This window comes from Lagopus leucura, unplaced genomic scaffold (assembly GCF_019238085.1).
Source record: "Lagopus leucura isolate 7727_CA_CO unplaced genomic scaffold, USGS_WTPT01 Super-Scaffold_100015, whole genome shotgun sequence".
In the NCBI taxonomy this organism is placed as follows: Eukaryota; Metazoa; Chordata; class Aves; order Galliformes; family Phasianidae; genus Lagopus; species Lagopus leucura.
Window position 1 is genome coordinate 12369967 of NW_024962269.1, and position 13319 is coordinate 12383285.

A 13319-nucleotide genomic window follows, 5' to 3' on the forward strand; every position below is an offset into this window, starting at 1 on the left:
TCAAGAAGAAACCCTTACTTCTCCTTCCCGCCCCCCCATTTAAATGACAAATATTTTTTGTGAAAGTTAGTCCTCAGTTCTTTCACTTGTTTTATGAAGTAAAGAAATCCAAAATACAAAAATAATTGCATGTTGCAGTTGTGCATGTTGAGAAATGAAACTCTGATGTTGACCACTGTCTTTACTTGTGTAACTACGATAATTGCAATCGAAGCAGAGGATAAATTTGGAGATTCTCATAACGTTCCATTTATAAATGTATTTCAAGTACAATAATGAAATATAGGCTGAATTAACTCTTATAACTTCTGATAAAAAGATGATTGACATTTGTACCCCTAAGGGCTTCCTTTACACAAATGAATTGCTTGAATTACGTACACAGAAATTGTATCCGAGGATTTAAAAAAATTGCTATTGTATTAGTTTTAGCTACAAAAGTTGCTTCTAGTTCAGTTTTGATCCGTTCTCGAATGGAAGGATTGTTGGAACACGTGGAAAGTCATACTATAATGAAAAGGAAGGAGGTTTGATTTGAAAACGAAGGGTAAGAAAAAATGCTTTTCTCCAAGTCCAGAATAACATAGAAAGGTGTTGTACATCTCCAGAGACTACTTTGTTTCATCAAGAAATGAGCACTATTCATGTGGGAGGATCTCTGCCAAGCGTTTCTTTTTATTGTATTATTTTAAAGGCAATACACAGTCTTGCTGTGTTGTCTAGGAAAAGTGCACAGAGACTTACCTATCACTATATTCAACACCTATCACTCATCCTGTGGTGAGTTTATTGCACGTTCAGATGAGGACAGTCTCACACAAGTCAGCAGGATTGAACAGCAGATCATTCAGGTGGATGCTACAAGAGGTTCATATTTGAAATTCCAAGTTAAGCAGTAGGGAAGAAAAGTTGAACAGAAAATTGGCCCTTTTTGGTCACGCATCCTGTGAGCAGCGTGATGCTGTGCAATTCAGGGGTGTATTTTGCATAAGAAAAGTTACACGTCTGCCTGAGTGCTTTGCAGGGTTGGGATCATATGGAACAAGTCATCAAAGTGCCTTTAATATTACCTGATTCCTTTTTTATGTGTGCCTATGATTCTAACCATCTGTAGGTCAGAAATAGACAATCAGGTGCTACCTCTGGTCACATCTGTCGTGCAGATGACAGAAGTTATTTTCTTCAAAATACCAGTGCTTTTTTCACAGTTGCTTATTTATTTTTGCTTCTTGAGACCTTGGCTATATGTGCAGTACTTTTCATGTATAGTTAAGAACGAGAGCAAGAGTCTTTGGAAGGGAGGACTTCACATTCTCACTCCTATTTCTGTCTATAAAATGGAGATAACAGTGTTAACCTTGTAGGCATGAACCAATTGCCAGGATGTTAAATGCATGAGTATTGGTAAAACGCTTTATGATTTACAGATGGGAGCTTCTATAGAAACGTAAACCATGATCACTGCTAACTTAGGTACTCTGAGTATGGTAAAGAGCTCGAGTAAACCTGGAAATGAATACTGAATACTAGTTGCAACTATTTTGGAAGGAAAACTAAAAACCGAATCCCAAACATTTCTTGTTGTTGATTCTTCACATCTTTGTTGTTAACTGTACTAAAACTTGTAATATAGTGAGTGAAATATTAAATAAACAAGAAAATCTTAGAGGACCCTATTAAAGACTCAGTTTATAAAATACCTGATTTAAAACCCAATCATTCCTAATTTCAAGCCATAAGCAAAACTTTTGTTTCCCTTCGCTACCTGTCAGTGTAGAGGTTAAAGGGAGGGAATAATGCTGCATAGAAATCTGAATATGAATCATGAGATTGATCATATTCATACTAATGTATTTTCTATCGTCTAATGCTTCGTTAATGGCCCTAAAGGGAGAGAGCAGTCATTGTATCAGTGAGGATGGAATAAGTTGAGTGTAGAGTCCTCAGCCTTGACATGCTGACTGGTTCATTTGTCAGACTAAGAACACAGCTGTTTACAGCTAGTTAAAGTTGGCAATGAATTTGAAAGCCAGTTGCCTTCAAATGATAGGACACAACCACTAATGCTTTATTTAGACTTAAAATTTGTATAGGGTATTGCCTGCTTTGTTCAGGATATCACAAAAAACAAAGTCCTTGAAAGCTAAACATGATTTCAGAAAGGTGAAAGTTGTGGGTTTGTTAATGACTCACAATAGAAGTGATAGAAAACCATGTAATGAAATGCTGAGGTTTTTGAACATTGCTTGTCAATGAGAACTGTAATTTCTTCTAATATGGACATATGCTTTTGCAGGAGCTTATGGGCTTGGATGAAGATGACGATGAGGAAGATAAGGTAAATACATCTTATGGTATTTTAGCTAGAATCAGAAAGAAAGTGGGTGTAGCTCACTAACCATCCTATCACCATGAGATCTGCATTCCTTACCTGTTTTAACTGGGAAAACAGTTGTTACCTGTTTGCTAATCAGCAAACTGACAATTAGAGAACGCTGGTTGATTTGTACAATGTTCAATAATGGCATTACCTGCATGAGACCTGTGAACTTCATTTGAATTCTGTGGGGGTGCCCAGGGTATGCTTGAAATCGTGAGACATATGTTCATGTGCCAGCATGTATGGTGACAAGGGTGGACAAGGTGAGTATATAAAATACATCATCACTTCTGTTGGGAGTGTTGGATGAACATTCTGCGCTAATGGCTTACAACAAATCATACAGCATTTCCATTTCTGTAGAATTGTTGTGATTTGTGAAGGACTGGTTAAGGTTTTCTCAACACTTCTTCTAGAACCTTTAAAAAAAAAAAAGTTTTTAGTTTCTCAGCAGAAATGTAGAAAGAGTTGGCACTGGTGAGGCCTTATTTTATTAGAGCATACTTCTTCATTCTGCTCACTATGAAAAATTCATTGGATTTTTTTTCAAGTTTATCAAACCACAGTGACAAATGATAAAAGGATTAGAGGGCATGACATGTGAAGAAAGATTAAGAGAATTTAATGTATACAGCTTGAAAAAAACATAAGTAAGAGAAGGAGAATCTGATAATCTATAAATACTTAGGAGCTCAAAGGTGAGGAATTATTTAACAAGCAACAGCATGCAAAGAAACTTGAGCTGTTGGGAAGGAAGGGTTCACAGGGCAATGCAAAACTTTCAAATTGTGTACTAAGTTAAGAAGCTCTTTGTGAATATTCTGTGGTTTAAGAGTGAAATCGTTGTGAAGAAAATCAATACCACAGTTAAAAAGTATACCTTAACCCTTCTCAGTCACAGACACTAGAATTGAAGCTCAGCGGACTTGTTGATAGGAGTAGATGTTTAAATTTAACCTGCTCTTCTGTTTGCTCATCAAAATACAGTAATCACAGAAATCCATTGAAGTTGTAACTGGAAGTCCAGACAATCCAGATGAATTGAGGGATTCTTGCAATGCACAATAAGTTTCTCATTTTTACTTCATTCTTCTCATTTTTAAATTGGTCAACTAAGTGAACCAGTATCTAGCAGAAGTTGCTAAATGGAAGTTGCATTGTTTCCCAATAAATATTGCATCTCTGGAATGTTGATTGTTTTGTCAGTGCCCAGTGTTAGGTGCTTGCATATGCTGACTCTGTATTTTTGTGCGGTTCCTAAATGTGTAACATATTCTTTGTAGCCAATCCTATTTCTGTTCTCCATAAGAAAGCCTCCATTAGGCTTTCTTATCAAGATAATGCTTTTATCTCAATATTATGGCAATAATAATTCCTAACTTGTATTAATTTGTATACTAGTGTTGTATATCTGAGATTCAGACACAGAATTACTAGAGAATTGCCATCCATTCCTCATGTCCCAGGCCACTCACTTTGCAGCATTGCCTCACTGTCTTCCTGTTATCCTGGGTCTATTTGCCCCAGCGTTAGACCATGTTGTGCACATCTTTAAGTGCATTAGGTTATTCTAAGTGACTTTTCCATGCTTGAGGGTGGCCAATGCTCTCTAGGGAGTGTAAGAAATATGTAATTTTATGACATTATCTCACAGCAATGTCAACATTTAAATAGACAACCATACTTCGAAAAGAAGTCTGTGTATTTTTTTTTCCTCCCTAATACAAGAACCAAAGTTGAAATCTGCTAGTTGAGTCGTAGTCTATGAGGCCACTGTTTCTGTTTCCTATCATCATGTTGTATCAAAACAGTCGCACACATTGCCTTTCTGGGTTCTGCTGCAAGTTAGACATAACAGACCATGCTTCTGGGAATTGTAACACACCCTCTAAGAGACGAACTGTTTACAAATTATAAATACACAGACGCTCAGTTCAAAAACCCGTGAGCAGATTAACTCCCTCCACCTAAACTATCTGTCTTCAATGACAGCGCTTAATTGCCGAATCCCCCATCGTTTCTCCCTCTGCCCTTTCCAAATACCGTCACAGAGATAAGAGAGCTGTGTCCCTTTGGCACAAGCTGCTCGGTGGATGAATGCCTTCTTGGATTCACTCCATCTTAGATGTGGAGTTCAGGCTCTGTCCTGTCGGCTCTGGGCTCTGTCAGACTGTCTGAAGGATTGTTTTAAAATTACGTCGCTGAAACATCTTTTGCCCACCAGTAGAGTGGTATAGACAAGTTGCATGCAGCTTAGATTGTGAGTTGTCTGATCATTGAATGTTTCTGTTTATTTTACTTTCTTCCTCTTTCTTCTCTTGACAACGACTGTGGAGCTTCAAGAGCAGACAGCTACTTTGTTAAGTAAGAGTGTGCTAGCAGCAGATTGGAAAGAGTCTTTAAGTTTGCTCATAGTATTAAGTTTTGTGGAAAAAGCTTTGCATTTCCACCAAAACAAAACAAAAACTTAGTACTATTTCCAGATTTGGTAATTGAGTCTGAAGAAAATCAGACACAAAAATAAGTCAGCAGAGATTCCTGTTTTTTTCTGTGAGGATCTCCATCCAGTGGTGAGCCAACATAGCTGTGCTTGACTAACAGGATCTAATAGGAAAGGATTAGATGATGCTGTGACTTCAAGCCAAGTTTGTTGACAACTTCCAAGAAGTGTTTAGCATCTCAGGGCAGAAAAAATCCCCAAAGAAGAATTCCTCATTCCCAATATAAGAAATTCTTTCAGAAATAGGTACCAACTTGTACGAGAACAATTTGAAAAAACTTAGCCAAACAAATTACAGTCAAATTCATCCGGTAGCAAACAGCTGACATTTTCCATTTGTGTTCGATTCAGCATGTGGAAATCTTTCCGTATGGATCTTATTTGTACGGATGAATTAAGATGAAAATTGCATTAATTTTCTCCACAGTAAAGGTCAGTAATTGAAACGTGAACCAAGAGTCTATTGTGTAAGATGCTGTATCCCCATACTTAGGAAAGGTCATAGACGACAATAACGTCTCATTGTTTTATTCTCTAAAAGTATAAATAATTTTATTAGACTCTTACTTTTTTCTTCCATACAACAATTGTAGTATAATATTTCATCATCTCCCATTGAGATTGGTGAAGAAAAATGATGGTAAAGGTTTGAAAATCCCTCATAATTAAAAAGGGTATGATCAGACAAAGAGGGGTCACATACTTTCTCCACAAAATTGTGGACGAGATTGAGTCTAAAAAAACAAATTAAGGTGTGCATTTACGTAGATTTGGACTTCCTTACATTGCTGCACTGTCTTCAATAAGCATGATGGATCCTCCCTTATTTCTTCCTAATGAGTTTGTGTACAAACCACAAATAAACTAAGCTCCTCCATCATCTATATTAGTACTAAGGAATGGATTCTGCTGCTTGTGCCAGGAATGATCAGTGCAAAGAAAGGGGTTGGGGCACTTCTAAGCACACAGGATCCGTCTGGTCTGGTTACAATCTTGACTAAAGTAATGAAAGTTTCCAGTTATCACTTAAGACACTGTTATGACTTAGGTAAGTTTCCTCCATGCTTCTTATCGACCTAATCAACTTCTGGTTAATCCGGAGTACAGAGATTGCTCCGGTTATGTTTTCCTCTTTGCAAAGCCTTCTGCGTACCAGAAACTGGAAGAGAGGTGATGTGTTATTTTTCAGTCTACGACGTGGCATGTTTTAAGAATGCTGTGATCCGTAAGCAGCCATAACTTGGCACAGTCCTTGGCCCATCATCATGGCCCACCAGCATTCTGGACATCCATAGGTTTGGGAGTTATGGGAGAGAGGAATTCATAGCAGGGACTTGGCAAAGATTTTTAGGTATATCAGGTGCTGTTGCGTGGCTTTCCTCACATTAAAAACCTTGGCAAGCTAACATTCTTCCTCTTGCCCTGCAGGTAGGCGAACCAACACTGTAACTCCTCTAAATCTCTGGAGGAATATTAAATAGCACCGAGCAGACCTCTGGGCTGAGCTCATAAAACTCAGGGAGTTTAAAAATTTCCCTTAAAAATTCCAGCTATGTGAAACGGTGTTAAAATTTCTTTTGAATTGGGCAGACGTATGAATAGGACTGTCTTCCTCCTGTACCCCAAATTGCTAGATTACAGATGATGGTGGAGTAGTTTAAATCTAATCACGGTGCAATTGTTCTTAGATCTCGTGTGTTTCCAGGAGAAAGCACTTTTTTTTTTTTTTTTTTTTTTTTTTTTTTTCTCAGAGTTGTTTTTCTTTTAAGATAAAAGATACTTCTTTCTTTTTTAGTTTTTGTGCACAGGTTTCTCACCAGAACGTTGTTTTATTCTGTTGTGAGTATTGATATTGCTTTAAGACTTGCAATAATATCACCGGATTCTGGGTTATTTTACATCTCTATGCAAATGCACACAAGTACAGAGCATGCATTTTAAACCTCTGTATTTCACATCTGTCCAGAGGGAAAGCAACAGAGTTATGACCTAAGCCTCTCCACACAATCTTAAATTCTGGTTGGTTTAGAAAAATCAAAGTCTGCTGTGCACGGATGAAATCTGTCTAATGTAAGCAAAGAAAGTGCTGTGTTTTCCTATGAGTGCTCCTTAATGAGGCATGAGATGGCCATCTTTGGCCTTTTTGCCCCCCAGACTTAGCTGTAGGATGCTGTGCCCTGCTTTTAAAATGCGTCCTATTAAGGCTGGTGGTGCTGTCCTTCATATCAGCCTGAAGTAATTCTATTGGCTCTGGTGGAATTATTCCAGATTTCACACCTTTTTAACTGAGAGCATAAATTGACCTGTATGTGTTGCATTTCCTCTATTTGATAATTATTTCAAGTACGCTCAGATTCGCTACATTTCCACAGCCAGGCAGGCACATTTGCAGCATGGTGTTAATAAACAAAACGATCCTGTGATGCACAGTTTTGGGACTGCACAAGGCAATCACTCGGAGTTTGGCAGCCATCCCCTCTGCGTGCTCGTCCTCCTGTAAGAGCCAAGAAGCCCTCCTCAGCACGCAGCAGACATCACAGCACAGGGCAAGGCAATGACTCAGCAAGGCAGATTGCTGGGATCGTTACAGCCACCCTTAGCTCCTATGGAAAGCAGGAGGTTCAAGGTTGCTGTGGTGTCTATTTTCAAAGCTCTGCTTGGAATTCATTTGAGCTACCAAGGGACTTTCATGACTGCCACCTCTCACAACAGCTTCATTCTGCTGCTGGACTGAAGCTGTTAGCTAACAGTTCCCTATAGACAGTAGAGAACAGTGGTCTCCTATTTATGCCCAATAAAATCTTTCTAGTTGCAGAAGTTCTTCATCTGTGATCTATGAGTTTTTTGGCCTTAAGATGTGTGATAGGAGTCTTGGCAGACAGCAGTGAGTTTGGAGTTTCGTGTTCAAAGTGAGGCTGGACCAGGCTCTGAGCAACCTGCTCGAGCTGTAGGTGGTGTCCCTGTGCATCGCAGGGAAATTGGGCCAGATGACCTTTAAAGGTCCCTTTCAACTCAAATGATTCTATGGCTCTATGTTGCAAGTGAAATCCAACTTCAGTTACTTCTCTTTTTCTCTGAATAACTACAGCATCTTTTTCAAAACGAAGAAGAATAGCAGACTAAAAGTCATGTGTGCCTCAGCTTTTTTCTTTCCTTTTTTTCTCGATCTTGTTTTGCTATCAATGTGCTGGGGAATTCATATCTGGTGCATAGGGGTGAATCCTGCCAAAATATTGCCCTAATGTGTTTGTAGCAGTGGTAATGTAACAGAATAGCTGTAAAAAAAAGCTAATCCTGATGGTTAGGTCAGCCCAAATGAGGCAGACTGACTCTTCTAATTCCAGATTTTCAGTCCTGACTTGGTGGCCTGCGTTTTGCTTTCTTCCTCCTTTTGTATTAATTCCTATTTATTCTCTCTCCTCCTCTTATTCCTCATCCTTGCCCCCAAGTGTTCTTCAGCTTTATATATTGAGTTTCCCTTGGCATGCCAGAAATTTGCTGATGAATACCACTTGTCTGAAAGTTGCAAGCAGGATTTCATTTTGTGTAAGCGTTTTGTATTAAATATGAAGCATTTAGAAGTTGATTGTGAGTACATGCCTGAATTTTCAGTTGTCTGCATACAATACCTACGATATACATAAAGAAAAATGCACTTATAAAACAGCATGGCAAAACATCCTTGCATTTTACTTTTTTTGGATGTATCCAGAGCAAACTCTGAGGGACAGATTTAAAAAATAGGGAACAGCTTTTAGCCTTTGTGAAGATGGCAGTTATTAATCATGGAAATCAGGATTGCAAGAAATAGCAGATCTCTACCATCCATGTTTTCAATTCAGCTCTGAATACTTTGCTGGAGAAGCAGCAGTAAGTAGCATTGTTTGGGCTGTGGTGCAGAGCAAACAATGGGTAATTTTTGTCCTCAGTCTCTTCCTCCATAGGTTTCCTGATTTCCCTTGCAGTCCCAGCTCTGACAACTGGAGCTCACTGGTGGTGAATTGATGTGTTAATGCTGGAGATGGCTCCTCTTGGCCTGCCCCATATTTCATGCACTTTCAAAGTCTCTGTCACTGGAAGTGCATCAATTTTGTTGTCATGTGAGTTTCTTTTGCAACTGTCCCTGAGTGTCTGGGAGTGGGATAGCATTGCTGGGAAAGGAAAAAAAAGATCAGAGAGATGCAGTAACCCCTTATGTTCAGATTGTTAACCGTTGTATATTTCAGAAAGAAAAATCTAGAAGTACTTTTCATTCAGCGGGGCAGAGAGAGATTTGGTGTCTTCATGTGGAAGTTCAAGCTGATGTGCATTAACTGGACACAAAAGGCTTAATTTGTGAATTTGCTGGGTTCTTGCTTTTTTTTTTTTTTTCCTTCACCTTCTTCCGCTGACATGCTTAATCTTCTGTAAGACCCCTTTTGTGTTTTTGTTCAGGCAATTAATGTAGAAATGAAAGTTTCTTAAATCGGGATATGCAAGGAAGATTTGAAGTAACACACTGATTATATAATTAATTCTCAGTTGTAAGTTCATTTTGATGGACTTAATTCTTTCCCAGAGGCAGCAGACTGGTTTTGGTCCACCCACAGTGCTGTAATCAGCTAAGAAATAAAGAAGAAAAAGGCCTTGAAGGAAAGGAAGTTTCACGAATGATTTTAGGGACAAAAAAAAAGTGTGAGAAACAGGCAGGATATTTTATTTTAAATTCAAGAAAATGCTTCAGAGCTCTGGTTTTGAACCATGGGTATCCAAATCCTGTTTTCCAGCAGCATTAATACATTGAGTCCAAAACAATTCAGAGAGGAGCAATATCTGAAAAGGAGGGAGCACAATTACCTGTGCTGGAGGTGGGACCTTGCACAGACAGAAAAGTAGAGCGGACGATGAATTTAGGATTAATTTTTACATCTTTAACAAATATCTTAATGCTAGGTTTATAACTTTCTGTATGGCAGTTGCTCATTTATAAATAAATATGGAGCAGCGACTCTGTTCTTGATGGACTACAACTATTCTCTCTGCTTCTGACAGTGTTCTTTGAGGTTCTGACTTCAGAAAGCATGCATACGCAGTGCTCCACAGCTTAAATAATTTGGAAGATCCTACTTGTTGTGCTTTATTTGTCTGCTTCTCTCCTGCTTAACCAGTGCCTAATCATCCTGTAAATGTGTGGATTGCAGGTTTCCAGAACAAAATAATAACAAAGGAAAGATATTGACAGATATCAGATTATTTTGGCACTGGCAGTGCAATGCACATAGAGCACGAGTGGCATCTAGCACAGATTATCCTCCAACAACTGAGCTCAATTAAAATGCTTTCTAATCTTAACTACCTCTGCCCATTCCTTGGTTGCGTAGATTTTGTGTTACAAATTGAAAAAAAGCATATTGTCTAGGATTGATTTTAGTGTACATGCTAAGTAAGGATAAATATACAATTGTCCTTTTGTCCCATGAGCCTGTGGTTCCTGTTCTGTTTTCCTCGTCTGCAGCAGGAGTTAGGTGGTGTTGGTTAAAGTGCATTATTGCTGTGTTTCTGTGCTCTGTGGAAAATGTGTAAATGAAGCCAGCATGATGCAGATGGAGTTGTTGGACAATCTTCCTTTCAGCTGTGGGTAGCAAGAGTAGGCTTGCCTTGGAATATCACTGAATATCATCTAAAGTGATTCCTTTACCCACCTGTCTGCATTGGGGTAGAATGAAATCCCCACCGGCTGCTATACTACTCTCAACTTCTACTGGCGAGTTTGGTGTGTAAGAGCCAATTATGACTAAGCGACCGTTGCACCATTCTAGTGAAGGAATAGTTAAAAATAATCCTAATGTGTCATTTACATTTGAGCCTAGCAAGGTCATAGCTGGAGCTGTGTGAAAATGACTTTTTGGTGCTATTTTCACGAGCTGACTATTTATTTATTTATTTATTTAGTTCTGGGGTTATTTCACACCCCAGGGGTTTCATTTTTTTTGTTGTTGGTTGTTTTATTAATGTAAAAATACTCATTTTCACACCCGAATGTGTGATTATTTAAAAATCCTGCTTCTATTTACTGTGCATTCCCTTGCAACCTAAAGGCAAATATTCAAATATCTGGAGCTTGATAACTCCATGGTGGTTTTGGCTGGCTTTTTCAACTCAAAAATTACTGTGAAGAGAAATATGCAGTAAGTAATTCAAACCTTGGCTTTTAAGGGTTATGAGGGCCGTGCTGTCATGTCTGGCTCTTAGTATCCAAGGACGGTTCATATGTTATTTCAGCACACACAGATGTAGGGCAGTGCCCTCTCAGATGCATAGAGACCCTCTCATGGCATGATAGTGTCAAAAGCCTGCAGCAGTGAGACTTCACCTCTGTGTGGCCCATTGTGACTGCAAGTAACCTCTGACCCTCTCTCCTGCACAGCAAAATATTGTGGGTTCATGGCAGGGGGAGAATTGTAGGCAGTGTTGCTCTCAGTGTCTCTGGTCCCTGCTTACTCCCACGTACTCTGGCCAGCAGAGAAGGATAGAATCACAGAATGGCTTGGGTTGGAAGGGACTTTAAAGATCACTGAGCTCCAACCCCCTGCCATGGGCTGGCTGCCCCCACTCAGTCAGGCTGCCCAGGGCCCCCTCCAGCCTGGCCTTGAGCACCTCCAGGAGAACATGGGCATGACTTGCAGTGTACCACCACAGTCAACCACCACCATCTCCCCTCTCTGAATGCTGACTGGTTGAAAAAAAAAAAAAGTAATATTTTTTTTCTAAATGGAGCTGGTTTTGGAGAGTCTAAATGTGATGTAAAATCAGTGTCCAGGGCTCTGCCTTTTGGAATAAGTGAATGTTTTGCTGATTTCTTGCTAGAATATCTGCAACCACACCAATTTGCATGCCTGTATGTGTGTTAGATTGCTGGCAAAGAAATGCTGAATGCTGATAATTGTATACTGATTTCCAAGGCTGATTTAAGTCATTTTGATTTTTAATTCATTCTGTGCTTCCTTTTTATTCTTGCACATGTGTAGTAATGTCCTGTAATGTTGTTGCCTAAAATAAGCAGTAAGAAATGAAGTTGTGAGATGACTGCTTTAAAAAGAAAATGTCGTTCTTTCCTTTGATTCTTTTTTCTTCCCCCCAAGTAAGGGAATAAGTATGCAGAACGATTAAAAAAAAAAAAAAGGTTGCATTCATTATCTTGCTGCTAATTTATGTACAGAAAACAGCATGACTATTGGAAGTTTGCAAAGCTCAGAAAAGTGATATTCAGAAGCTATGGGCTGAGGGGTGCTCAGCACCTCTTTTGGGTTGACATATAGCTGGGTTCTTCAGTGAAAGCCTGGCTTGAAATCCTGAACTTTGCATTAGAAGATAAAGAAACCTCTGCCCAGGTGCTGAGGGAAAGAATGAAAATGTAAGGAGTTATTTGCCTTCGTATTCATTATATATAATAAATGTTTTCTCTCCTCCCTTCAGTGATATGCTTAAGTTCATGGATACATAAGTAGTATTGGGAATCTAACTTTTCTCACGCATCTGTGAACACGTTAGCAAATACTGAGATTAATGTTTTGCTTTTTTTTGGGGGGGGGGAGTAGGAATCTGAGAAAAAGGGATTAATTGACAGAATCCACATGGTCCAAGAGATTGTCGTAGCTGTTCAAAGCGTTCTAGAGGAAATTGCGTCGTTTGGAGAGAGAATTAAAAAGTAAGTGATGGATTTTTCTTGCTTAACAGTGATTTGCAATGAGGCAGAGCTGGGGTGAATTTTCTTGCAAGGTGAAGCAGGAGAAGCCTGGCCATGGAATTTCTATTCTGAAAATGTTCCCAAAGCATAGAGAAGAGGAGAGACTGTGTGCTCTGCTGGTATTGCTCTCACAGTGTCCATCTGCTCAGATTTCTGATCTTGTCTGTCTGTGATGGAGTCGTGATGGGAGATACTGCTTGAAGTTGTGGACTCAGAACTATCAGGTTTTTCTTTGTATTTCCTCCATAGAAAATACATAGGGGACTAATGGGGTATTGCCTTTCTCATGCCCTCCCTACCCTGGTTACAGGAGTTATCAGTCATTTATTTCCATCTACAGTGCACTGATGTTCTTCTCTACCATTTTGGGCTTTCTGCTTCCTGCTGATGCCATAAGGAAGCCTGAAGGCAGTTTTCTGGTCTTGTCACAATGGGAGGCACATAGGGTATTCCTGACCCTGAAAGGGAAAGAGGTGAAGAGCCAAAGAGAGAGAAAAAAAAAAAGGAAAGTCCCCCACACAAACTCATACAATCTTTTATAACCCAATCTTTATTGGCACTTCATTGACCCACATTGTTTTCTGTTTTGAGCACAAAGTGATGGTTTGTGATTGAGCCACACTTTAATGAGGAGCCGGGTTCAGGCTAAAAATACAGCAAACCCATGTGTTGTGGTTCCACGCCGTGCACCCCAGCTGGGGTGGAAGTGGCCC

At 39.4% G+C, this 13319-nt stretch overlaps 1 protein-coding gene across 5 annotated transcripts in view; it reads left to right on the plus strand.

Annotated features, from left to right (window-relative positions):
* The window catches only part of MCTP2 (multiple C2 and transmembrane domain containing 2), a 258369-nt gene that overhangs the window by 236230 nt on the left and 8820 nt on the right, over positions 1–13319 (plus strand). For all 5 annotated transcript variants that reach the window (XM_042876283.1, XM_042876284.1, XM_042876285.1 and 2 more), the window contains 2 exons: positions 2297–2338; positions 12458–12567. In XM_042876283.1, coding sequence (XP_042732217.1) covers positions 2297–2338; positions 12458–12567 — 152 coding nt within the window. The remainder of the gene's footprint in view (positions 1–2296; positions 2339–12457; positions 12568–13319) is intronic.